Genomic DNA, 23,526 nt, shown 5'->3' with positions numbered 1-23,526 from the left:
AACGGAATTAGTGCATTCCATAATTCCGTTCCTTTATTGCCTCCCCTTCGAATTGAGTATTTTTTTAGGATTCTTTTTATGGGAATTTTGAGAATTCTCTAATCACGGTTGTTCATTGTAAATTGTGTGGTAAAAAATCATTATAAATTTTTTATTTAAAATTAATATAAACAGTACATGAAGAAAACTGATCGTACGATGCACGATAAACGAACATAATTAAAGGATATCTGGAATCCTCATAAAAAGAATCCGGAGAGGATCCTCATTCCTCCCTTTCCCCGTCTCAGATTTTTCTTTTTTCGAATCTTCGGTCAACACTTTCAATTTTCTAATTTGTATTTAGCTATTAGCTAAGCTCATTCCTCAGCTTTGGGGTCATTTTGGTCATTTGGGCCTCTAAATAAGTTTTTTTTTTTTTTTTTTGGGGGGTGGGTGGGGGTCCATCGTACGATTGGGCTCCAAACGAGACCCAAGTCTGGAAATGCACCGAGTCCAGAAGAATCACCATCAAATGAATACACATCACCCTATAGCCCAGAAGAATCGCAACTAATGAACACACATCACGGTGTTAAATTGTTAAATGTTTTTTTTGTCAAACGATAAGTTTTGTTAGATTAGTCATCGACGGGGTTCAAACTCACCCTATCATGCAAAGGCTTAACTCCTTTCCACCACTGTGGTAAATGGCTACTTGCTTAAATTGTTAAATGTTAGAGAGAATGGTAATCGATGGTGATCAAATCTGCACCCGAATGTATAAATATTATTATTTTTCTCCACTATGGTAAAGCGCTATCTACGAGAATTTCTATAATGTTGAAACTTCAAAGTGTGCAAAACAGCAATAGTATAAGTTGGCTTTAGAGAAAAGAACCCTTTGCAGCGAAAAATGGATCAACAAAGCCAAAGGAAATTGGTATCTGCTTTTTTAGTGTAGTCATTTCACCGATGATTCCTCCTCTAATGAGTCCAAATTCAAATAATTTTAGCTTGCACTCCTAAAAAAATTGTGAAGATTTATTAAATTCGATGAGGATTTCAAATAGATAACAAGATTGAAGGGTAGATTTCAAAGAGATGAAGGGCATGAGGTCCAAACCCAATCCAGCATTTTGTGAGATGCATTCAAATCCAACACCAAATATGGCTTTCCCCTTGTTGTGTAGACATTCAAGCAGGCCTGCTTATTGCACAAGCACATTCACGCTCTGAACCCACTTGAGATAATATGTTCGAAATTGCTAATGCAGGAAACACTTCTATATAAGCTTAGGCCATCTCCAACCGATGGGTCCAGAGGGTCGAAAATAGTCCGAAAATCATCTCTAACTGAGGGCTAGGCCAAAGGGTTGTGGAATCTGAGAGGGCCCCACATAATCGGAGAGGGCTAGAGGGCTGGCCAGAAAATATAATTTTCCTTTCGATTATAACCGACAGGATTGTTGTATTCAATTTTTTTTTTTTTTTTTTTTGGTTTTTTGGGCCTTTTTTTTTTTTTTTCAAATTCTTAAAAATTCTATTTTTTTTTCTTATAAATACCTAACCATTCATTAAATTTAAATTCTAATTTTTTGGGTTTTTTGGGCCAGTTATCATTGTAGTTTTTAAATTTAAGTTGTTGGATTTGAATTTAAGTTGTTGTAGTTTTTAAATTTAAATAATAAATTATGTTTGGCCCTATGACCCTTTGGCCCTCGGTTGGATAAGGTTTTTTGTGGCAGGGCTAAAACGAGCCCTCTAATCCTTTGGCTCTCGGTTGGAGACGGAGGCAAATATGACATTGTACTATTCATTAAAATGTTAATATATTAGAGAATCTTAGAGAGTCAGAGGGTTAAAACAAATCCTCTAGCCAACCCTCGGTTGGAGATGACTTTATATTCCTAGAGAGCTTTTATTAAAAATTTAACCTTCTTCAAAAAACAGCGGTTTTATAACCCACAAAACTTAAACCTTTTTGGTCAAATACTGTCAGGAACGCCTATGATTATCAAATAACAGCTCGTTCCTATGATAAGGAGTCAAACATGCCCTTAATAATAACAAAAACTTTTCACCAAACTGCATATATATAACCCACAAGAAATAGAATGTTCAAAACACAAACTGAATTTACCTTTGACTGTCAAATTATGCAGAGTGTCCCATGGATTGAGGTCATAGACAACACCTTCAACTTCCTTTTCACAGCAGTAACCAAACAATTTCACCAAGTTTGGATGACCATTCACAGTCCGATGTGTCAAAAACTCAACTTCTTCCGGCAACACAAACTAAATCATCAATTCGGTAAACCTCCAAAACCCAAAAAGTTAATTAACTTTTACAATTACCTTAAGCATCAAAATCTCATCATGCATGCATGAGTTTGCTGCAGCCTGCTGATTTTTCATCCCATATTTTTACATCTCGAGCTTCATCTGTTCCCGTAACCCTTGCTTAATCCGTCTTCGATATGATTTAAAAACTGAGTAAATCCAATTTAGTTGTTCTGGTTTTGAAATCATTGGTGCGTGCTTTCAAGTCCGCAGATGTAAAGACTCCAATGTTTTCTGCAGAATCCATCAGCCATAGATAAAAAAATTTAGATGACCAAAGAGCACAAAAAATATAGAAAAATAGCTACCAGGCTGTTTTTATATATATATAATAGCTAGTCAGCTGCCTTATTTTTGCTCTATCCCAACTTCTAAATATAAAGACCAACCATATAAACATTGAATTACCACGAAAGCGTACCTGATTCCATTGCTAAGGAGCTGAAGAGACGTTATGTTATGTTGCTCTATGTCACAGAAAGCCTGATGGAAGGCTGATACAACCGTGTTGTATACAATTATGTATAGCAAAGGCTACAACAACTGTATCCTAATAATGTAAACTCCAAACGTCATTAAATTCGGCTCAAACCAAATCTGAAGTCATTAATCATTGTAATGTACAATTTCCCTAAGAGCATTCCGATCCATTCAATTTTCACAAACATAAAATTTAAGTTCTTTTTTCACATGCCAACAGAATTTGCCACTTGAAGTTGAACAGCTTGCGAATAGCTTGTGACAGAAACATGATTTAACAAGTTCTTACCAACCAAAAGACCATGGAAAATCTCACCCTCACTTGTTTTCTAACAACATTTCCTTATTTAACTCACAAATCCCATCTTAATTTTCCTTTAAAGTCACTAATCCAATTGCAAATCTCATAACTTCACTAATTTCCCTACCACTAGCTCCCGGCAGATATCCATCATGGGAACTTTTGTGCAGAACTCAGCCCAGGAGGATGAACATATTATCAGACGCCAGTCCCAAGATGTCCGAGTGCCTGATAACATCACGTTGCAGAATTTGTGCTCCAAAATGCGGAATTATACGCTGGAAATGTTGCATTCGTGGAGGCTGTGACCGGAAAGAAAATTACCCACGGCGACGTGGTTAGAGACACAGGGTGGTTTGCTAAGGCCTTATGGTCTCTTGGCCTTAAAAAGGCCCAAGTGGAGGTGGTTGTTCTCCCAAATGTAGCAGAGTATGCCATTGTTGCCTTGGGAATAATGGCTGCTGGCGGTGTATTTTCGGGTGCAAATCCGTCGGGGCACGCATCTGAAATTAAGAAGCAGGTTGAGGTTGCCGATGCCAAGATAATTGTAACAAATGGTGCAACTTATGAAAAGGTAACGCTTTCAGATCGTAATCACATTAATTCTTCTATTTTGAATAATGCAGGCATTTATGATCATAATTCTAAGTCTTTTAAGTTGAGAATTTGAGATGATCAGGTAAAAGCTTTTGGGGTGCCAGTAATTTTGCTTGGAGAAGAAGTTATTGAAGGTGCTATGAACTGGGAAAACCTACTTGAAGCAGCAGACCGTTCCGGAAACAGAATTGATGAGGAGCTGCAGCAGACTGATCTATGTGCCCTTCCCTTCTCATCAGGCACAACAGGATTGTCTAAGGGTGTAATGCTGACTCACCTAAACCTAGTAGCGAACCTCAGCTCCACGCTTTTTGGAGTAACGCCAGACATGATTGGTAAAGTAACCGTGCTAGGCCTAATTCCATCCTTCCACATCTATGGGATCACTGGAATATGTTGTGCCACACTTCAAAACAAGGGGAAAGTGGTAGTGATGGGAAGATTTGAACTTCGCACATTTCTTAACACGTTGATCTCACACGAGGTCACGTATACACCCATTGTGCCACCGATCATTTTGAACTTGGTTAAGAATCCAATTGTTGATGAGTTTGATCTTAGTAAGCTCAAACTCCTAGCTATTATGACTGCAGCAGCTCCTCTTGCTCCGGAAGTCCTCAACGCTTTCGAAAACAAGTTTCCCGGCGTCCAAGTCCAAGAGGTGACACATTGTGACAAGACACTTCATTTGTAACAAAAAATTATGTTTGTGCTGATTAGTTGTTTTAAATTAAATGCAGGCATATGGACTGACGGAGCATAGCTGCATCACACTCACTGAACACGCAGGACCAGGTCTTGTAGCAAAGAAAAACTCAGTAGGGTTTCTTCTTCCGAATTTGGTAGTCAAATTCATTGACCCCGACACCAGTCAATCCCTACCGAGAAACACTCGTGGTGAATTTTGTATTTTGAGTCAATGTGTAATGCAAGGTAAAGGATAGAGATTTACATCAAAATGAATAAGGCTTTTTTATCGCAAATAGTTTCTGTACGGTTCCAAACTGACTATCGACACAATGGATGGCTTCACGCTGGAGACATTGGCTATATAGATGATGATGACAACGTCTTTATTGTCGAACGGATCAAGGAATTAATCTAGTACAAAGGTTTCCAAGTAAGATGGAATACTTATAACTACTCCAGATTAATTACACTAATCCACATTGCAATGTAATTGCTTGACTAATTATGTATGCAACATCTGAAGGTGGCTTCTGCTGAACTTGAGGCTATTCTTCTATGTCATCCCTCAGTTGAAGATGTAGCAGTAGTCCCGTAAGTTGATTTCGATGAATCAAAACAAAAAGTTTTGGTGTTCTTGTTTAGATTCATTGGTAGAAATTTTTTGTGCACGACGGTCTTCCTTTGTCAAACAATGGACTTTGTATCAACAATGCGTGAATAACATATCGATATGCTTTGCTATGGACTGCGTTATCTGCTTATGTTATCGGCACTTTTTTCAGGCTGCCGGATGAAGAGGCAGGGGAGATTCCAGCAGCGTGTGTTGTGATAACAGCTGGTGCAAAAGAGAGTGAGGAAGAAATAATCAACTATGTGGCCTCGAAAGTTGCACAATACAAGAAAGTGAGAGTGGTGCACTTTGTGGACACAATACCAAAGTCACTCTCCGGGAAGGTCATGAGAAGGCTTGTCAAAGAGAGCACGATAGAAAAGAGCAAGGCATCCAAGCTCCACTGCCTTAGCTAATATTCCACAATTTAATTGCATGTCCAAATTAATAATTAATTACACAGATCATGGTTTAATTTAGGTCGATTGCTGTTGAGATGTGATTAGCAAATCAATCACTATTAAGATTATTTAACCGATTTAAAATAATTAAGTCAAACGCTATCATACGATCACGTGGTATCATAAATTTACTCTTGTTATGATACGTCTCTTTTCACAAGTGACCAGACACTAGTGAGAGGGTGGCCACCGACCAGGCCATGGAACAAGGAAGTCGAGGACAGTGGGGGTATAAAGCAAATGAGGTTACACTTGGTCTGCACGAGCACACGTACCCTGTTGCAGGATCACACATATTTGCTCCCCAAAGAAAAGTTCCCACTTAAAAAATGAACACATCTTGGCAACTTTCTCTTGCACAGCATGATATTATGCATGATATACAAGTAAAAATAATTTATTAAAAATGAATAATTATATTATAAACGGTGTCATGCATGAAGTTCATTCCACTCAGTGGAATATAGGCCAATCGTACCAAAAAATAATTCACTCTGAATAACTCACAAGACAAATTTAATCAATCACTCACACATGAGTGGAGCCACTAAGGGACTCCAGTGGTTCCGGGCTCATTCTGACTATGTTGTAAGAATTTTTTTGTTGGCCTCAAGCTTGCAATTGCCGCAAGATATGAAAAAGAAGATGGATTGTTGCTCATCACGTCGTGGTCTTCAAATTTTAACAATTTTGTTGTTTTGTCTTTGTAGTTTAATGAAACAGTAAGTTAGTAAATGGGGGTTTAAAATAGATTTTAATAATACTTCTAAAGCAACCTAATCATCTAGATTTACAAACCTCCTTTTTGCCCTCCCTCACATAGAATCCTGACTTCTCCACACATACTAGATGGAGAAAATATTTCAACAATGTTATAACTTTTTATTTTGTCCTTGAGTATGAGTTCTTGATGACTCGAAAATGATTGTGCAAAAATTATTCGCACTCCTTGAGGATGTACATTGGGACCAAGATGGTTTTAGAACCATTCAGAGTTCAGAAAATATACATATGAAGGTCTTCCGAGGATTTACCGAATGTTTGATACAGATTCTTTTACAACCAACAAGTGTTTGATATAATGCATGCTAAAATGTTAAGTCTATATATGTTGACTTGTGGACAACATAATTTGGTTAACGATAATAAGTTCGCCAAGTGTTCGGCAAAATACCTTACTGAATAAACTTTTTTTTTTTTATGCACCTCACTTCAAATCCTAAATTCCTCACTGCTCGCAGTGTAAATAGTTCCATTTGAATGAACTAATTGCCACTCTTTTTATTATTCCAATGCGTACGCGGCGTCCGTTGATTTGATATTTTGAAAACAATGAACACCAAATGGCAGAAAGTAATGAACAACATGTGCCCTTCTCAGCATGAGATCTTGAAATTCGATTTAATTAATTTATCGGATTAGTTAACTAATTGTTTCCATTTGCCAACCTCAATCCACACGAACTTACTGTTTATTACACACAACTAGGTTTAGCCAAAATTAATTAATTATATCGCATGAATATTTAAACACATACTTGTGCAAACAAAACCAAACCCAACTCTCTCTCTCTCCAACCAATAGATTATTCTTACTTTCAATCCCATCCCATGTTGATTTTATGTATCTTAAACTAAATTATTAATTATGAGTATCTTAAGTTAAATTATGATTTGGCCCAAGTCCTAACATGGGGTGGAGATGTACTCGATTCTTTGTGTCTGAAACACACAAATTAAGATATCTATACCGTTCAAGAAAGAGAAAGAGATCTAAACCGTTTAAGTTTTTGAGTCTTTATAAAGTGAGATAGTAAAATGAACTAATAGAAAATGTACAATTAAAATTAAATGGTTAAGATCTTTTGATCTGCATGCTTCAAACACAGACATCTAGAATGGATCTCGAGTCCCTAACATGGGGACGATCTCTAATTTTATTTTAGTATTAGCAGTCATATTGTAAATTAGTCCAAGTTGTTAGTACAAGACACATTCCTAAGTTTACTTTCCTTAATCTAACCAAAATTCTCAACTAAAGAAGGCTTCACATGACATTGGTAACGTCTTTTGTGGTAGATTATTATATAACCACACTCCAAGTCCCCAACCATAAAAACATGTATGGGATGGTAAGTTTTATATTATCTTCCATTTCAATACTATCAATAATAAAATACAAGTAAAATAATGTAGTGTGTGATTTAGATTGACCATAACAGTCAACTTCATGAAGTCATAAATTGACACAATAAAAGCTAGGTTTTTTCATTCAAAATAGTCATTGAAATTGATATAATTTCTCATTTTCATCCGTAAGATTTAAAATCGATAAAAGTAGTCCATGAGATTGTCTACTGTCAATCATTTTGTGAGAAATCTCTGTTAAATTGAGGGTATTTTTGTCAAATCAACCAATTCCTTTGAACGGGTAGTTTTTCAATCTAACAAAAACTTTTTTACAGAATAATTAAAATAATTGACAGTGGACAATCTCATTGACCACTTTTATCAATCTTAACTCTCAAGAATCAAAATAAAAAGTTATGATAATCTTATGAATTATTTTAGCTAATAAGTCTAAAAGTTGTAAGTTAAGAATACTATTCGCACTAAAGCTCATCAATTTGAGCTGCTTTTTCAGTCATGAATCAATAGTAATGAGTCTCGTTAAATCCCAAAACGAAAAAGAGAATGATAAAACAAGAGAAATGCTAAAAAGATTTGTTCAAAGTGAAATTTTTACTATTGTTTTGTCATTTTATAATTTCACGTTAATTTATATGTCAATATTATGAAAAAACATGAAGTGACAGACATGAGTGAGGGAAGCGGGTGTGAGACTGTGCCAAAAAATTTGATATCTCACTTGTATAATGATATATTTACTATCTATTTGCACTATCTTTATAATATTGATGGAGCCCATTATACAATTAAACGGTAGAAATAGCATTTTTGATCTCACGCACAAAAACAAAAATCACACAATATAAGTGTGAGACCGAGTGAGGGAGCAAGTGGCGGTACTTCCTCTCTCTCTCTCTCTCTCTCTCTCTCTCTCTCTGTGGTCAATTTTTAGGACCAAAGATTGAAACTTTGGAAAGGGAACGGACGATTGATGCTAACAAAAGCTTTTCCTTCTTTAATACCCCAAAAGCAATCTCCTCTGCAACCTCCCCAAATCACCATGTAAGTTTTACTGATTACAACCTCAGCTCGCAATCATTTTCCATTTTTTCACTTTTCTCCTTTTTCCCTCTGCACTTGCAGCATTTCATGGTATAAAAGTTTGGGTTTTTTTGTTTTTTATTTTTGTGCTGAATGGAATCAATATGTATGTTGTATGTTATATGTTGGAAGTTTTGGGAAACGATCAGTAGCTGCGGTTGTGGTTGTGCCGATTTTAGATTGGTATGTATTTTTGGGGAAACAAGAGAGCAATTATGACGATCGAAGCTGCTGGAATTTCTAATTTTGGAATTATCAGTTTTAGATTTTTATTTCTTTCTTTCTCCCTGTATTAATCTGTTTCCAATAATAAGAGGTCCAAATTTATTGGGAACTGAAATTTTATTTTGTATTTTCTCATATGTATTGTACTGGAAAATTATTGAGCTTCTTTGGTAATATGCCTAAAAGCAATTTCTTTGGGGGTTCTGGTTCCAGATTTTTTATAATTAAAATAAAAAATTTATTGGGTATTTAGTAAACAAGATTTTAGGAAAATCAAAAAGAATTAATCTTTCTTTTTGGGATTAAAACCCCATTTGATTAAGATATTGAGCTGCTTAGTTTGATGGGTGATCATGGTTGTTGACTGGTGCCAATTTCTTGGTGACCAGAAAGGAAGAGGCTTTGAGCTTTTACTTTTTATATTTTTGATACTATTGATATTAGGGTAGGAGGATTCAAGTTTCGAGACCTCGGGTGCGATGGACAATGCTCTTAAGCAACTGAGCTACGAGGCCTCTGCAAGAGGCTTTGAAGTTTGTTGGAGGAATGTGTGAATTGCAGAGCAATGGAGGATGAAGTGTGAAATATTGGTTGATAGTTGATAGGGTGTAGTGGGTGGGGCTTATTTAATGGCCGACTTTATATTGTGACCGTATTGTATATATGAATGATTGAGCTAAAGGTCTGGAAAGTACAAGGTATACATGTATAGGTGACGGTAACAAGTTACAGTTGAAGAAAGAAAACAATTATTGGAAATAATTGAAGAGAGTGGGAGAGATGCAGAGGTAATGTCCATGTATAATCTTTTATAAAGGTGGTAAATTTTATATGTGGTCAGAGGATAAAAAATCCAGGTTAGCATGAAATTTACCTCAAAATATTTGCAGGGGAATGGGGAACGGTTGACAAACTTACTGGAGGTTCAGGTTTTGTAGTAAGTTTGTGAATCGGTGGGGCTTGTTAAAAGTACTTGACTGAGAAGAAATGACTTGGACGTGTGGAATACAATAGGTAGGGTTCTGGATTTATGTATTCCGTGCCTTTTGTCTTCGGTCAAATGGAGTAAATGGGGATTATTGCAGCTGTGTGTGGCTGTGTGCCTTAAAAATCTGGCAAAATTTATTAGCTTTAGAAGGATGGTGATTTATAGGTACTAGTTATAGCTGCGAAAATATTTACAGGGGTTGGAAAGCTGTTTATCTGCTGCGAGATACTTCTTTCGCTTATTTATTGAATTGTTTGATCTGCATTTTTTGAACTTTGTGGTTGTTCAGATCTGAGCTCAAGTAGGTGCACATTGTTCTTCAGTCTGCAAAGATTTACTATGTTTGCTTTCTTGTTTTTATAGTGTTTATTGATTAGTTAGTTGACATTGTACTGTATTGATGTTTATTGATTAGTTAGTTGACATTGTACTGTATTGATCCTCCCATGTACTTTGCTACATATGTGCTTATATATTTTTTTATCTGATATTTATACGTTTGCAGTCTGGTGACTGGGTGCTTTTGTGTTATTTGAAGACACGATTTTGGAGTAGTTTTATGAATTCGGTGCTGATGATGGAGTGGAATGAAAAACCTCCTTCACTGTGGGATTTGGAGAACCTTTTCATGTATGGTACAAAAGTTACTGAAAATCCTAAGAAGTTACAACCAGCAGACTGGGGAATTGAAGGGGAACGAGGAATGAACTCTGAATCTTTCTATTCGACTGGGGGTGATGGGGGTAGTGGGGTTTCTGGCTCTGATTTGGGAGACGGTTCATCAAAGAGTTCGAAATCAGCTTCTGTCAATTCTTCAGTTGAGGAAAGTAAGAAATCCAATTTCAACTTAGAGGCTTTTGAAGGTTTCCCGAAGGATTTCTTTGATAAAAAGGATTCAGCTGAAGCTGAGGCCCTTGGATCTTCTCCAACTCATGATGTTTCGGCTGGCTCCGGCGAGCCATTGCTCAGTCTAAAGCTTGGTAAGCGGATGTACTTCGAAGACGTTTGTGCTGGAAATAATCATGAGACCTCTTCTCTTTCTGTTATTTCCACATCTATGGCGACAAAGACAAAGAGGTTTAAGTCTGCTGCTCAGAGTGCATTTGCATCACACTGCCAAGTTGAAGGCTGCAATCTTGATCTTTCATCAGCCAAAGATTACCATCGCAAACATAGAATTTGCGCAAATCATTCCAAATCTCCGAAGGTTGTTGTAGATGGTGTGGAGCTTCGGTTTTGTCAACAGTGTAGCAGGTAAAGCTTGGTAGAGATTCTTTGGGTGATGCAGCAACCCCGCAATTACTTGTTTTCTGAATTACAATGATGTTTTGTTTCTTTAGCAGTTAAATCAGAATGAGCTTTAGTTCTTTTCTAACATAGATCTTGATATGCATAAATCCTTTGTACCAGGTTCCATGGCCTTTCTGAATTTGATGAAAACAAGCGAAGCTGTCGCAGGCGACTTTCTGATCACAATGCAAGGCGCCGCAAGCCACAGACAGAAGTAGTGAGACACCCAGCAAGGCTGTCTTCATCACTGTTCAGCACAGGTATTGGACTCACTTAAATTCTTGCTATTTACCGACATACATCAAATCATGATGTAGACCATTTTGTTGAAATCTTAGTTTAAACAGTATGTTTCTGTTTCTTTTTTAGAGTTGTCAAGAATGCAAATAAACCTACCAGGGTTTAATTCACCCATCTAATAATTTAATCTTTTGAGTGTTCTTCGACATTCACCCATCTAGTACGATTCAAGTAATGAATTTTACTGAGAAATTAGCCAACTGCAATACTGGTCATCAGGCATGCTTTTAGATTAAAGCTAATGTTAAATACTTGAAATCATATTTGTACTGCCCCGTTGCTCATCCATTAAAGTTGAGCTGGGTTTCTGTTCCGATGCAGATGGCATGAGCCTTTCTTTGGACCAAGGTCCCTATGTTTACACAAAGCATGCTTCAAATTTAACATGGGATGGCTCATGCAACCTCAAGTTTGCACAAACGAAAGAGTATTTTCCAAATCCTGCAAAAGCAGGAGGCACTGCCAGGCAGCTAAATTTTCATAACAATGGAAGTCCAGGCTCGATAAATGTGCTTTATCAGGATTCCAGTAGGCTGTCACCATCTAAGGGCACTGTGGCTGAGGTTCTTAACCGAGGTCTGTTTTACTTCAAAATGCAGACTGCCTTATGATTCATGACCAACAATCAATTTTTGTTATGATTCACTGTTTGATATTTGTTGAACCTCACAGAAAAAAAGATCTTGCTAATCCCGATTTGGATAGTGTCACATCATTGTAGGTGGTGTGTAAGTTTTAATTGGTGATGTTTGCAGGTGCTGAAGAATCTATGATCTCTTTCAACCTGGATGCAACGCAGGATATTCATCGTGCTCTCTCTCTTCTGTCAACGAGTCCTTGGGTCTCAGGCGAGGGGAAATCTGTTCCACTTGATACCAATCAAAGTTATCATAACAACTCACCTCAACAGGGGATGCATGCGATGACTCAAGGTGTGCCGGCCTCTTCAGAGTACTGGCAAACTCAGCATCCATCCCTAGATACCCAAGCACACGTTTCCCACTCACACAGTAATGTTGGCAACCAATTTCAGGATCTTCATCAGTTCAAAGCGCCGTACGAGTTTGGCTATAACCCAAACCAATTCAGTTGACTCCACCTGGGTTACTGTTCTTTCACCCGCATAACTTATCATGTTAAGGTTGGTTCCTTTAGCGGAGTTTTTTTTTGTGCATTGCGTATCTGATCTTACCGCTACATTTGCTTTTTCTTCGCCTCTTGATTACTACACTGATGAAGTTGTGTTGAAAAATTTGTGAGATGTGAATCTCTGTTTTGAGTACCTTTTTGGTAGAGGCTGCTGATAAAAATCTGTCATTGTCTTCCAGAAACTCGGCACTGCTTTGGTTTTTCAAGGACGAAATTCCGGGGATTAGGCATTTTATCGGTTGCGAATGCAAGAGCTGTGTATGCGTTTAATCTGGTGCAACCATATCTCCTTTGTTATGGCATGTATAATTTGACAATTTGTAGCAAATTGGTTCACTGTTACATTGCTTTACACATGCATTTTCTTTTATTTGTTGCGACTTGTACGTCAAATTGAAAGGGGATATTAACATGCCCCTCCCAAAGCTCAGATTTCTTCCAACTTTTAACAGGTTGCTGTGAACCTTGAAGGAATCCACCGGACTTTTTGTTTTCCGGTGGTCAAGGAACTTAAGAGATAGATCCCTTACCGAGAATACCATTCGAACCTGTACGTATTTCATGAGCTGCCGTCATCATTTAAATTTCGCATGTATACATTTGACAACACTATCTATTCTTCTCTCTTAATAAATACTTTTCACAAATGGAAAAAACAAAACCAATTTCCGCCAGCCGATTCTTAGCGCCCAACCGCAATCACAATGCCTTGGCCGCAACTCGTACCTCCATGCAGCCAGGCCGCCTTCAACTGGTTGTGGGAAATTGTAAACCTGAAAAATGGGCTCGTTGCTCCCTATATACCAATGGGGAGCCAGAAGGATTGTACATATTGACGCAAAAGATTATTTTGATCAGCCACGGCTTTCTGACAATTCTTTTACCTCTACAAATTTTTAGGAGAGGATCTGGCGAAAATCTTCCAATCATATTCGTTCATTGTACATCGTGCGGTTAAAAATCATTGTAAATTTTTTAAATTAAAATTGAACATAAACAGTACTTGACAAAACTAACCACACGTTATACGATAAACGGATGTGATTGGAGAATCCAACGAGGATCCTCACTCTACAAATTTGACTAAATGAAGAAGAAAACCAGACCTTAAATTCTATTGAAATAAAATAAAAACAACTCAAGGGCCACTTTTTTTCAATTTCGCATTTATTAAACTCACCACTCAGCTAGCACAAAATCTCAAACTTTCAAACAGAGACCCAATTTGACCTGACAGAAACATAAAAACTCAGCGACGGAAAGATTTTTCATATCTAAAGGAAAACGTATTTGTTTTTTTTATTTGAAAAACGTTAAAAAGTAGAATTAGATTGAGACCCTTGGCACAAACATCATGCAGTGAGGTGTAATATGTCACTCTACTTAACTTAGATCCCGAGACCTATCATATGAACCCCCAATTTCTTTGCTGCATATGAGGTGTATTATGTCACTCTACACAACAAACACGGGGAAGGATGTATATCATGACACTGAACGGCCTGTCAAACTGTAAACATAATTTTAAAAAGGCCACAGGATTAACGACGGCCATAAGACGTGGAACCACCATATACCAGAGCCAAAGTCCTGACAGAATTTCAACAGCCACAACGTGGAAACAAGGCAAATGGGCAACTCGAAATTGAACTATAAGCAACTGACTAAAAAAGAAACCTTTCTGTCCCCAACTCTTTAACAGTAAGACAATCAAACTTGGGGGGTTCATACGCTTCTAACAGAAGTACCGGTCAAACCATAGATACTTAAAAGACGGACAATTTGAATCAAATGAAAACCAGAAACATACGGACTACAGTAACCTTTATAGCCAACTGGTACCATATCATACGTGGTAACGTACTGACTAGAAAAGATGAATTGATTCCAAAAGCAAAGGGTCTAGCTAATAGAAACCAGAACCAACCTGTAAAACGCATGCCAGATGGTACTGGCGGACACAAGATGCATTGTACAATCCACAAAGACCATAAATACCATAGCAGTTAATACAACTTGACACAGATCATGATAAAGTAGAGTAACTCGATAACCGCTGCAACACGACGACAAGACTGACTTTCAGACACCCATATTGAGCAATGCTGGATGACAACTCTGGACCTTCTCAACCCTCAATTATGTCTAGTACTCACTGGAACAGTAGACAATTATAAATTAACAGATGCACTTGAAAAATACACAAGGAAAATTAAACAGCTAGAATCAAAATCCACTACAGTTTAGAAACAAAAATCAAGTGCAGAAGAAAAGCTTTTAAATTGATCCATTAATAGTTCACAGCATAAGATGTATATTATGTTTGAAATGTGTATACACATCACCAAAAACAAGGATTCCAAGCAACCAATAGAAATCCAGAGAAAATATCTAATGCAACAAACCTGATTATTTTCATTCGGAGCAGGTGAAGGGGACTTCTTTGACTCGGCTGGTTTGTCCGCTCCACAGTTCTGTCTGTTACACTTGGTTCTAAATGGATAGTTTATATTATTACATTTCTCACACTTCCAGCTACCTTCCGGCATTTTTTGTTCTGTAAACAAAAATAGTTATTGACGTTAAAAAAAAGGACAACAAAGTTAATAGAGTCAAGAACAATGAAGGGAGAAAGGAATTAATTCGGTGAGAACAACGCCTGGGATGACTTACTAGAAGTTTTGTCACTCTTTGCAGGCTGCTATAGAAAAGAACATTGCATGTCAGAAAAATTGATCCCCAAGAGAAACTTATATGTAAAATATTCAGAGAAAAGAGATACATAAATGCATGTGTGAGAGAGATTGAGTGAGAGAGAGAGAGACCTGAGATCCAGGCTTTGGCGTATTGCACTTCCTCATGTTACAAACAGTTCTAAATGAGAAGTTGACATTTCCACATTTTGGGCATGCCCAGTCATTGTCACGTGTAGCATCTAAATGTGCAATAAAGTTGAAAATTCAATGATCATTTCTATATATATTGTTTACATGATGTCCAACAACGACTAGTGATTCGAAAGGAGACTAGATGACTCACCTGTGCCCTTCTTTTGAGCTTTATCATCTGGAAGGAATCCTGGCCTTGGTCCCTGCACAGAAAATAATACATAAATTTTACCACATCCAAGATCAAGGAATTCTGTTGCAAGTTCAACAAAAGAAAAGAAATGTTTCCTCTGAACTTTGGAAAGAAATGTATAGGAAAATTTGAGAGCCCAAATAGCATCAAATGTAATTAAATGACTGAGCAAAAATTGGATTAAATTATAAAATAGCAATAGAAAACATGTATCAAGCAGATTGTTCTAGGGAACGACGATGACTAAATGTGAAGAATGCAACAATAACAGTAGCTTTTGCACATACCATAGGGCCAGGGCCCATGGACAGACCCAGGCCAAACCGATCCATCATAGGAGGGGGCATACCATACATTCCACCTGCAAAATTAGAAAATCAAAAGAGAAACCATAAGACACTAAATCATCAAGGAATAACAGTTTCACATGGAACTTCCATAAGCAAAGGTTACAGCAACATGGGAAAACCACAACATTGTATACGGGAAAAGAAAAACTTGCTTAAACAGCGTATAAAAATCAATGTACTTAACTAATCCATTACCCAAGTAAGAAAAAACAAAATCATCATAGGATAAATCAAGAAAAAACAAAATCATCATAGGATAAATCAAGAAAGCGTACCATTTCCAATCATGGATCCACTAGAATATGGTGTTGGTCCAGACAAATGCAGAGGTCTGTAGGGGCTGCCTGTAGATAGGCGGCTGCCGTAGTTGTAATGATATGCTGAACCCCCTGAAAATGGAACATCATAGGGAGGAACGGATGATCCATTGAAGATAGAAGAACCATAGGGTGGCACACCAAGATACATTGAGGAGGGTGCAGCAGAGCCCAGATAAGGAGCAGCAGACGTGTAACCTTGTGGGGCAGGGAAAGGCTTAGCAGCGGGTTTCTGAAATGTACAAAACTCGGATCTTAATATCTATATCTAACATAATTAACCCAACAAAGATTCCATGTCAAACACAATTATCAAAAGTATAATCAGCCCAAATATACAAGTGTTCATTATAAATAGCGAAGTTTGGCAACATAAATCCCCTTTGCCGCTTGACCTCCATCTCTCTTTTGTCTTTTAAACAAAAAAGCGAAAACCAATGGACAAATCATGCAAAGTTTCAACAACAAAAATAGCAAATGGGATTGAGAAAGCGACTTCAAAATTTCAAATATGCATTATAAGCATCACACTCATCCAATTAACATAAGTATTTAGTGTAATCGTGGTCGGTGTCTTACTGAGTTATGATCCGCAGGCCTTGGCTGAGTGCAATTACGCATATTGCAAGTCGTTCTAAATGAAAAATTATCATTCCCACAGCTAGGGCACGTCCAATCATCTTCCCTTCGACTACCTACAAACACCATATGTAGGTATAATGAACTCCGAAATCATAACACCAAAAATCATACAAATTCATTAAACCCTAAATCCACAATCAAAACTTTATGAATCAATACATGCATTAGATTTTCCAAATAAATAAACTAAAATAAAACAAAAAAAATAAAATCATCTGTAGCTAATAACATACAAAAAAAACGTCACTTAGTACTACGGTCTAATGGTATTCCTCTTCACTCGTAAGTGAGAGGTCTTAGTTCTTGCCAAATGCGAGTTTGAACCATATTATTGCTAGCATATTGTGAGGCTAAGCCCACCCGTATTCCTCTTCACTTGTAAGTGAGAGGTCTTAGTTCTTGACAAATGCGAGTTTGAACCATATTATTGCTAGCATATTGTGAGGCTAAGCCCACCCGTATTCCTCTTCACTTGTAAGTGAGAGATCTTAGTTCTTGCCAAATGCGAGTTTGAACCACAGTATTGCTAACATATTGTGAGGCTAACCCCACCCTTAGTATTAATAATATGGTTTGTTCAAAAAAAAAAAAACATACAAAAAAAGGAATCAAAGGACCTCAATTAAAAAACGGAAAATTTGAAAAAAGGCATACCATCGGTTCTAGCACGCTTGGCTGCTGAAGAATTTCTGTTATCAACCTGAACACAGAGATATCAAATTTATTCGCGGCTTAAAAAATTGGAACTTTCGTCCGGCGCGCCAAAATCCCTAATTTTGGCTTCCGTGGCGGTGATTTGGAAAAATCCAAAGGCAAAAATTGAAATTGAATGAAGTGGGAGGCGATTACCTGAGACATATCAACGGCGAGATATCAGATTCCGGTTCGAATATCAGAGAGGAACGCAATTTGCCCCAACAGAAACAACGGTAGCGCTGGCTGTCTGGCTGGAGGACTCGACGAAGATATTGTGAGGGTTCTTCTATACGATTATGTGGATTTGATTGGCGGGTCGATCGCAGCGCAGCGTTTTGTGTTTCCCCTTCCCCTCTCAGATTGCAAGTTCGGTTAGGATGGACGGTCCAGATGGAACCGAATCGAAGACTAGGTGTTTTTTTTTATCTTTTTCTTAAGTAAGTGTATATGTTCACTTTAACCATGGGACACTTTAAAGACCTTGACCTAGTGTGCATGAGGCCACGAGCAACACTGTTGGCTTGGCGACGCACATGGATGATAGTAGCTCCGATGAACATACGCAACATAGCTTTCACGTCCTCCACAATATGTGTACACGAGACACATTGTAAGATAGGTCTTGCAACATTGTGATGATCTGAAGAGAGCCGCTCTTCGTTCTTAAGAATAACAAGCGAAACTATAATTGATTAGTGAGTGAGTAAATATGTGTAAAGTCGAACATGATTGTTCTAGGCAAGACGGGACACTAACTTTCGAATGGTGTCAGTCCTACATATCGTGAACGGATTCACCTCTGGCATTTGGACACGTTGGAATTAGCTCATCGGGTGGAGCACGGTCTGTCAAAATCCGCATAGGTTAGGTGCCATCGATGAATGTATAGTAAACCAAATTTTTTTCGAAATATTGAGTTTGAAGTGTTTTTATCCTGAGTTTATACAAGAGAAGTACATGCATTTTTCTGTCTTTGCAACGTTACAATTGGACAGAGGTTAATGCTAGCGCTCAGTCCTGCTCTGTGGACAGGCTGACATGGTATCACAGGCAGTCCTATTGACTTTTGACTGCAGGGAGTTTGGACTAATGGCAATTACTGGTGGCGCCGTTCCCAGCCAAGCGACGTACATGCTCCCCACTTCCCATCAGTACAAAATAATGACCACAAGCAAGTTAAACAGTAGAGAAACTTAATTTACAGAGGTAAAGATCAACTCTTGGCTGTGAAAATTATTGTGAAGTGCCAAAAACCCTTTGACACTTCTGTTCTTTGTCAGCTGCCGCGGTGTGAGAAACAGTATATTTTGGTGCCTTTACTTTCTCTTTGGCTTGAGCAGTTGAGCTACCAGAGGACCATTTACTCATAGAATTGAATTCCAAGGCACAAATTTATTTAAAAGTTAATTGTTCCCTGCATATACAGCACGACTCCTATTGGCGTTTTCAAAAGTTGTTTCTGCATACAGTTTTCTCCTCCTGTGATTTTCTATGTACATGTGAGCATAGCCAAAATTAGCAAAAGAACATGCTCTCCTATGCACCTGAGTTCGTTGTATTTTCTTTCCGCAATTTAGATAAAGAAACCTTTTTGATGATTCAAATATTTAGTTTTGCTTCAAATGTTTGATGATTCCGATAAATACTAATCTGCTCCCACCACAACAAATGAACATTAAACTTAGAAGATTGCCAAAGTGGGCAACTACAGCATGCAGTTCACAAAACATAGATACCGAGTCCAAGGAAACAACAAATTACCGCAAAGGCAATCAAATGTTAACAACCCTAAAAAGATCACACAGAAACGACCAACAAAAAGGACGTAAAATACTCCTCACGAGAGAACCTTCATCTTCTGATCAGATGCTAGCTAAACATACAGAGCAGGGAATGCAAAGAAAACGATGGCCACAGCCATTGCCTTCAGACCAGCATGCTGGGGTCCAAGCTTTGTAACTCCGTTGGAATTGCGGACCTTTTCCGGTGCCGATTGTTGTCCGCCAGCTCCAGTAGTGGGAGTTGCTGTTGATGATGCATTATTGGTGAAGACAGCAGCCTCAGGTGAGCCCGCAGGTATGCCTAAAAGCTCTGGCCATTCAAACCACAATATTGCAAAGTCATTAATGAGGTAGGATTAAGATCTTTGTGTCACACATTAAGTAAGGTTAATTAGGAGACCTTAATCTAATAGAGAAATGCTAAGAAAACTTTCACAAAAGTGAGACTCTCGGACTCTCGGTTACTTCATGTTTTTGGCGTAATGTTTTATAATGTTGGCACGGAAATTAAAGTTAAACTGTGAGATGGCAGAGCAGAGATTTTTCAGTGTGATCGGTATATACATCACGTGTCTTTCAATGTGACCGGTACACGGGATGGTACATCACGTGTCATTATACAAATTGTGGGATATGTGTGCTTAAAAATTAATAACTTAAAAAATAAAATTTCCCACCACTCCTATTAAAACACATAGTATACCACTTGTGTTCCTGTCATAATTAAAAAAATTTTGTAGCAAAAAGTCCATGAAGAGTTTCACTTTTGAGCATTTCTCAACCTAATAAAGAGCCAATCAACTTTTTAACCTAATTAATGGCTATCTACTGGTGCCAGTGGCCGTATATATGTGAGCCATATTTCTGGGTGGTAGTTGGAGTAGTGGTGGAGCTAGGATTTATCGTGAGAATAGGCCTCACACAGAGAAGAAATTTTGAATAGTGGTTATAAAGTTTCTAATGCAAAACATCATAAATAAAATTAATAATGCAAAACATCATAATATGTAAATATATATCCGAATAATTAAGTAGTCAAAATTAACATATGCATAGATAATTGGGAACTTTAATTAAAAGCTCATGATACTGTTCATTTTAACGAAAAACCACATTTTTACACTAAAAAGTCAATCCTGATTCTATTCATTTTACCTTTTATTTTGTCCTCATCGTTAAAACTCAAAGTTTTCAAGTCATTTTCAATTCATTTTCATTAATTTTCCTTAGATAATTTTATCTATTTATAGTAATCATAATTATTCTTGACGAATTTCATATTTCGAAACCGTTGCATGATATCATCAATACTTCTATTGAAAGAATGATTAAACTCAATAGAGAGAACTAATAAAAATTTTGGAAACCCTAAAACTCAAGTACCAGGTGGGATAGAATAGAAACAAATGTTTTATAGAGTATTACAAACCTTCTTGCTCTTTATTCAATAAATTTGGGATTTGGAATGGCTAAATATACGAAATTCAAGAAGAATAGGGAATAAATATGCATGTGCATAAGTGAAAGACAATTTGTTTTTAATTAAAAGTGAATGACGAATTTTAATTTAAATGTTATTGATTTGTGATAGGGTAGTGCTATCACACACCTCTCTCAATTTTTGACCGTCGAATGAACTGAAGAAGTTCAAATGACATAAATTAACATGGGTGTATGGAAGATAAAAAATTACATGTGGATAGCACTACCCTTTGTGATAAATGACCATTTAAAATATATACTTAGTTTTTGGATGAGATATGTTGGATGAAAAATAAATAATGATTGAATTTGTTGTAATTGTTGAGAAGGGTTGCAAAGCAATAGAAATAGAAATAGAAATAGAAATAAGTGTAATACTAATCTTATGTTTTGTAAAGATAATCTCTTTAATATTACCCGCAAAGGAAATTTTTTAAAAATCCAAACTTCAAATTTCCCAATTTTTTCTTCACACTCTCAAGTGGTAGGATCCTCTCAACATTTTCCCCCATGTCACATATTACCAAATGAGTTCATATTGCGGAGAAAATTTTAATTATGAAAGGAACATGGATGGTTTATAACATGTTTTTATATAAGTGGTAAAAAATTTTATTTTTTAAGTTATTAACTTTTTACACACATATCCTACCACTTACATAATGATATGTAATGTATCATCCTGTGTTTCGGTTACACTGAACAATCTCTAAGAATATGGGACTCCTGTCAGAGACTTGGAATAAAAAAAAATTGACAAAACACGGTTTATGTTCTAGCATCACCTACCTTATCAATCATATTATTTTCATACGCAAAACTAAATTGCATCGCTTTTAACAAATGAAACGACTAGTTTGATTATTTAAGAGAAGAAGAAAACTGAATTTCATAGATAAAATGATCACTGATGGGGTTGCTTGTTTTCCTTTTTCTTTTTCCTCCTTTCCGTTTGCAATTTTTGTTGTTATGTTCATTTAAGACGTTAAGAGGTAATATGCAATATCCCACCATCATTAACTAAACACAAATCTACACTTACTAGTTACTATATAGATTTGGTCCTTCCAAGTACTGCATGCACCTTATTTAACGAAGTATATTAGGACAAGTCCTTGGAACTACTGTCTATGAGTATCCCTCCCAATTGTAAGTGAAATGTCCTAAATTTGACTCGCCGACAAGTTTAATACCTAGTTACAAACTATTTGTGATTCAACTTAGTCCAAATCCAACTCAAGATTTGTATTAAAGAAAAGTAATATATCAAGACAGGCATGTAAACCTAAAATGATACCGTTCTAAAACTTACTAGGGCAATCGGAGGCAGTGGCGTTTTTCAAGCTGCATGCAGTGGGGAGCTGAAGCAACTTGGCCACCTGAACCCCCATCTTCTTAATCTCCTCGCTCCCGCTGTTCGCCTGCTGCATGACGTAACACAGGCACTCCGGCTGAGTCTCCCTTATCCCCTTCACCGAATCACAGCACTCCTTCGTCGGCATCTCCGCCTTCCCTGTCGCGTAGCTCAAGCACACCGCAACCTTCTGGAACTTGTCGCTGCACTTCTCCGCCACCGTTGGCGCTGCCGCTCTGACGTCGCCAACAGAAGCGCAGGCGACGAAAACGGAGAACAACACCGCAATCATTTTCCTCGTCATCTTCTCAACGAGCTATTTCAAGAATTTTGTATTTTCTTCTTTGCGTGTGAGATTTGATACTGTGGAATAACAAATTGGCTGGTAAGAGGTAACGATATATATAAAAGGGAAATCTTAAGAGTAGGTCTTGCATAAGTGGCTCATTTAATGAAGGGGAGTTGGGTGTTGAGTACTTTCAATCTGGACCGTCCACGTCAGCTTCGGGTGGCATCGACCATTGTGATGTTTATACAATGGCCAATTTTGTTTTACGAGGAAAAATGTTAGATAGACTATATTTTGATATCACATGCATACTACTTAAAATAATAAGTGTTGTATACGCTTTATATTGATTAATGAATCTATCTGATAATAATAGAATGTTAGTTGTGTGCATTATTTACAGCATCATATGGTACGCGAATGTAATATTTCTAGCATTATTCCTTTATGATAAAGGAGATTTGCATGCAACGAAGACAATTAAAGATCTATAGGGAGACAAGTTTTACACACTTATTTTTAAGAAAAATTAATGAAAATGACTTGAAAACTTTGAGTTTTAATAATAAGGACAAAATAAAAGGTAAAGTGAATAGTATCAGGATTGACTTTTCAATGTAAAAATATAATTTTTCGTTAAAATAAACAATAAGCTTTTCGTTAAAGTTATTTTTTTACTTTTTATATATTTTTACTATTTCCTCCTATCATATAAGTTAGATCTCTCTTGTTTTTCAGATGGACTTTAAGACGTTATGAACGGAGGCCCATTCGGGTAGTTGGGCCGCATTTAATAGCTTCTAATGAAGTGAGCTGTAGGAATGTGCACTTGACGAGATGAGGTTTTGCTTTTGGTGAAGTGAGCTGTAGCCTTTGACCACGTGGAAGC

The 23,526-nt window shown here is 37.2% G+C and overlaps 3 protein-coding genes and 1 pseudogene across 18 annotated transcripts; 2 read left to right on the top strand and 2 right to left on the bottom strand.

Annotated features, from left to right (window-relative positions):
* The first annotated feature begins 3,257 nt into the window (after positions 1-3,257).
* Positions 3,258-5,550, top strand: LOC137730637 (4-coumarate--CoA ligase-like 1; annotated as a pseudogene). The gene is made up of 6 exons (XR_015957725.1): positions 3,258-3,679; positions 3,785-4,363; positions 4,443-4,636; positions 4,672-4,822; positions 4,916-4,983; positions 5,175-5,550. The product of XR_015957725.1 is annotated as a 4-coumarate--CoA ligase-like 1 (transcript).
* A 2,878-nt stretch (positions 5,551-8,428) lies between these two features.
* LOC137730809 (squamosa promoter-binding-like protein 2) lies at positions 8,429-13,013 on the top strand. 14 transcript variants are annotated; one of them, XM_088687425.1, is made up of 7 exons: positions 9,363-9,706; positions 9,809-9,932; positions 10,412-11,160; positions 11,317-11,456; positions 11,818-12,072; positions 12,252-12,637; positions 12,825-13,013. In XM_088687425.1, exons 3-6 carry the CDS (start codon positions 10,466-10,468, stop codon positions 12,587-12,589), a joined length of 1,428 nt encoding a protein of 475 aa, XP_088543551.1. In that variant the 5' UTR covers positions 9,363-9,706; positions 9,809-9,932; positions 10,412-10,465; the 3' UTR covers positions 12,590-12,637; positions 12,825-13,013. The 14 variants fall into 14 exon arrangements, with proteins under 14 accessions (XP_068325886.1, XP_068325888.1, XP_068325884.1 ...); XM_068469785.2 differs by lacking the exons at positions 9,363-9,706; positions 9,809-9,932 and adding an exon at positions 8,429-8,654; XM_068469787.2 differs by lacking the exons at positions 9,363-9,706; positions 9,809-9,932 and adding an exon at positions 8,452-8,654 and having other exon boundaries at positions 10,445-11,160.
* A 1,395-nt stretch (positions 13,014-14,408) lies between these two features.
* On the bottom strand, positions 14,409-18,178 carry LOC137730811 (ranBP2-type zinc finger protein At1g67325). Of its 2 annotated transcripts, none has more exons than XM_068469788.2 (10): positions 17,885-18,178; positions 17,690-17,735; positions 16,973-17,088; positions 16,352-16,625; positions 16,014-16,087; positions 15,685-15,736; positions 15,471-15,580; positions 15,319-15,346; positions 15,051-15,202; positions 14,409-14,800 (listed from the first exon to the last, which is right to left on the bottom strand). In XM_068469788.2, the coding sequence occupies exons 1-10, from the start codon at positions 17,891-17,893 to the stop codon at positions 14,798-14,800; spliced, it is 864 nt and encodes a 287-aa protein (XP_068325889.2). In that variant the 5' UTR covers positions 17,894-18,178; the 3' UTR covers positions 14,409-14,797. The 2 variants fall into 2 exon arrangements, with proteins under 2 accessions (XP_068325889.2, XP_068325890.2); XM_068469789.2 differs by having other exon boundaries at positions 15,319-15,343.
* A 1,125-nt stretch (positions 18,179-19,303) lies between these two features.
* Positions 19,304-22,737, bottom strand: LOC137733020 (non-specific lipid transfer protein GPI-anchored 1). Its single transcript, XM_068472248.2, has 2 exons — positions 22,307-22,737; positions 19,304-19,822 (listed from the first exon to the last, which is right to left on the bottom strand). Exons 1-2 carry the CDS (start codon positions 22,650-22,652, stop codon positions 19,605-19,607), a joined length of 564 nt encoding a protein of 187 aa, XP_068328349.2. The 5' UTR covers positions 22,653-22,737; the 3' UTR covers positions 19,304-19,604.
* Positions 22,738-23,526: the final 789 nt, after the last annotated feature.

Source organism: Pyrus communis, chromosome 16 (assembly GCF_041283825.1).
Source record: "Pyrus communis isolate YQ-2024b chromosome 16, ASM4128382v1, whole genome shotgun sequence".
Classification (NCBI taxonomy): Eukaryota; Viridiplantae; Streptophyta; class Magnoliopsida; order Rosales; family Rosaceae; genus Pyrus; species Pyrus communis.
The sequence above is the reverse complement of the archived record's forward strand: the minus strand, read 5'-3'. Positions and strand labels throughout refer to the sequence as shown.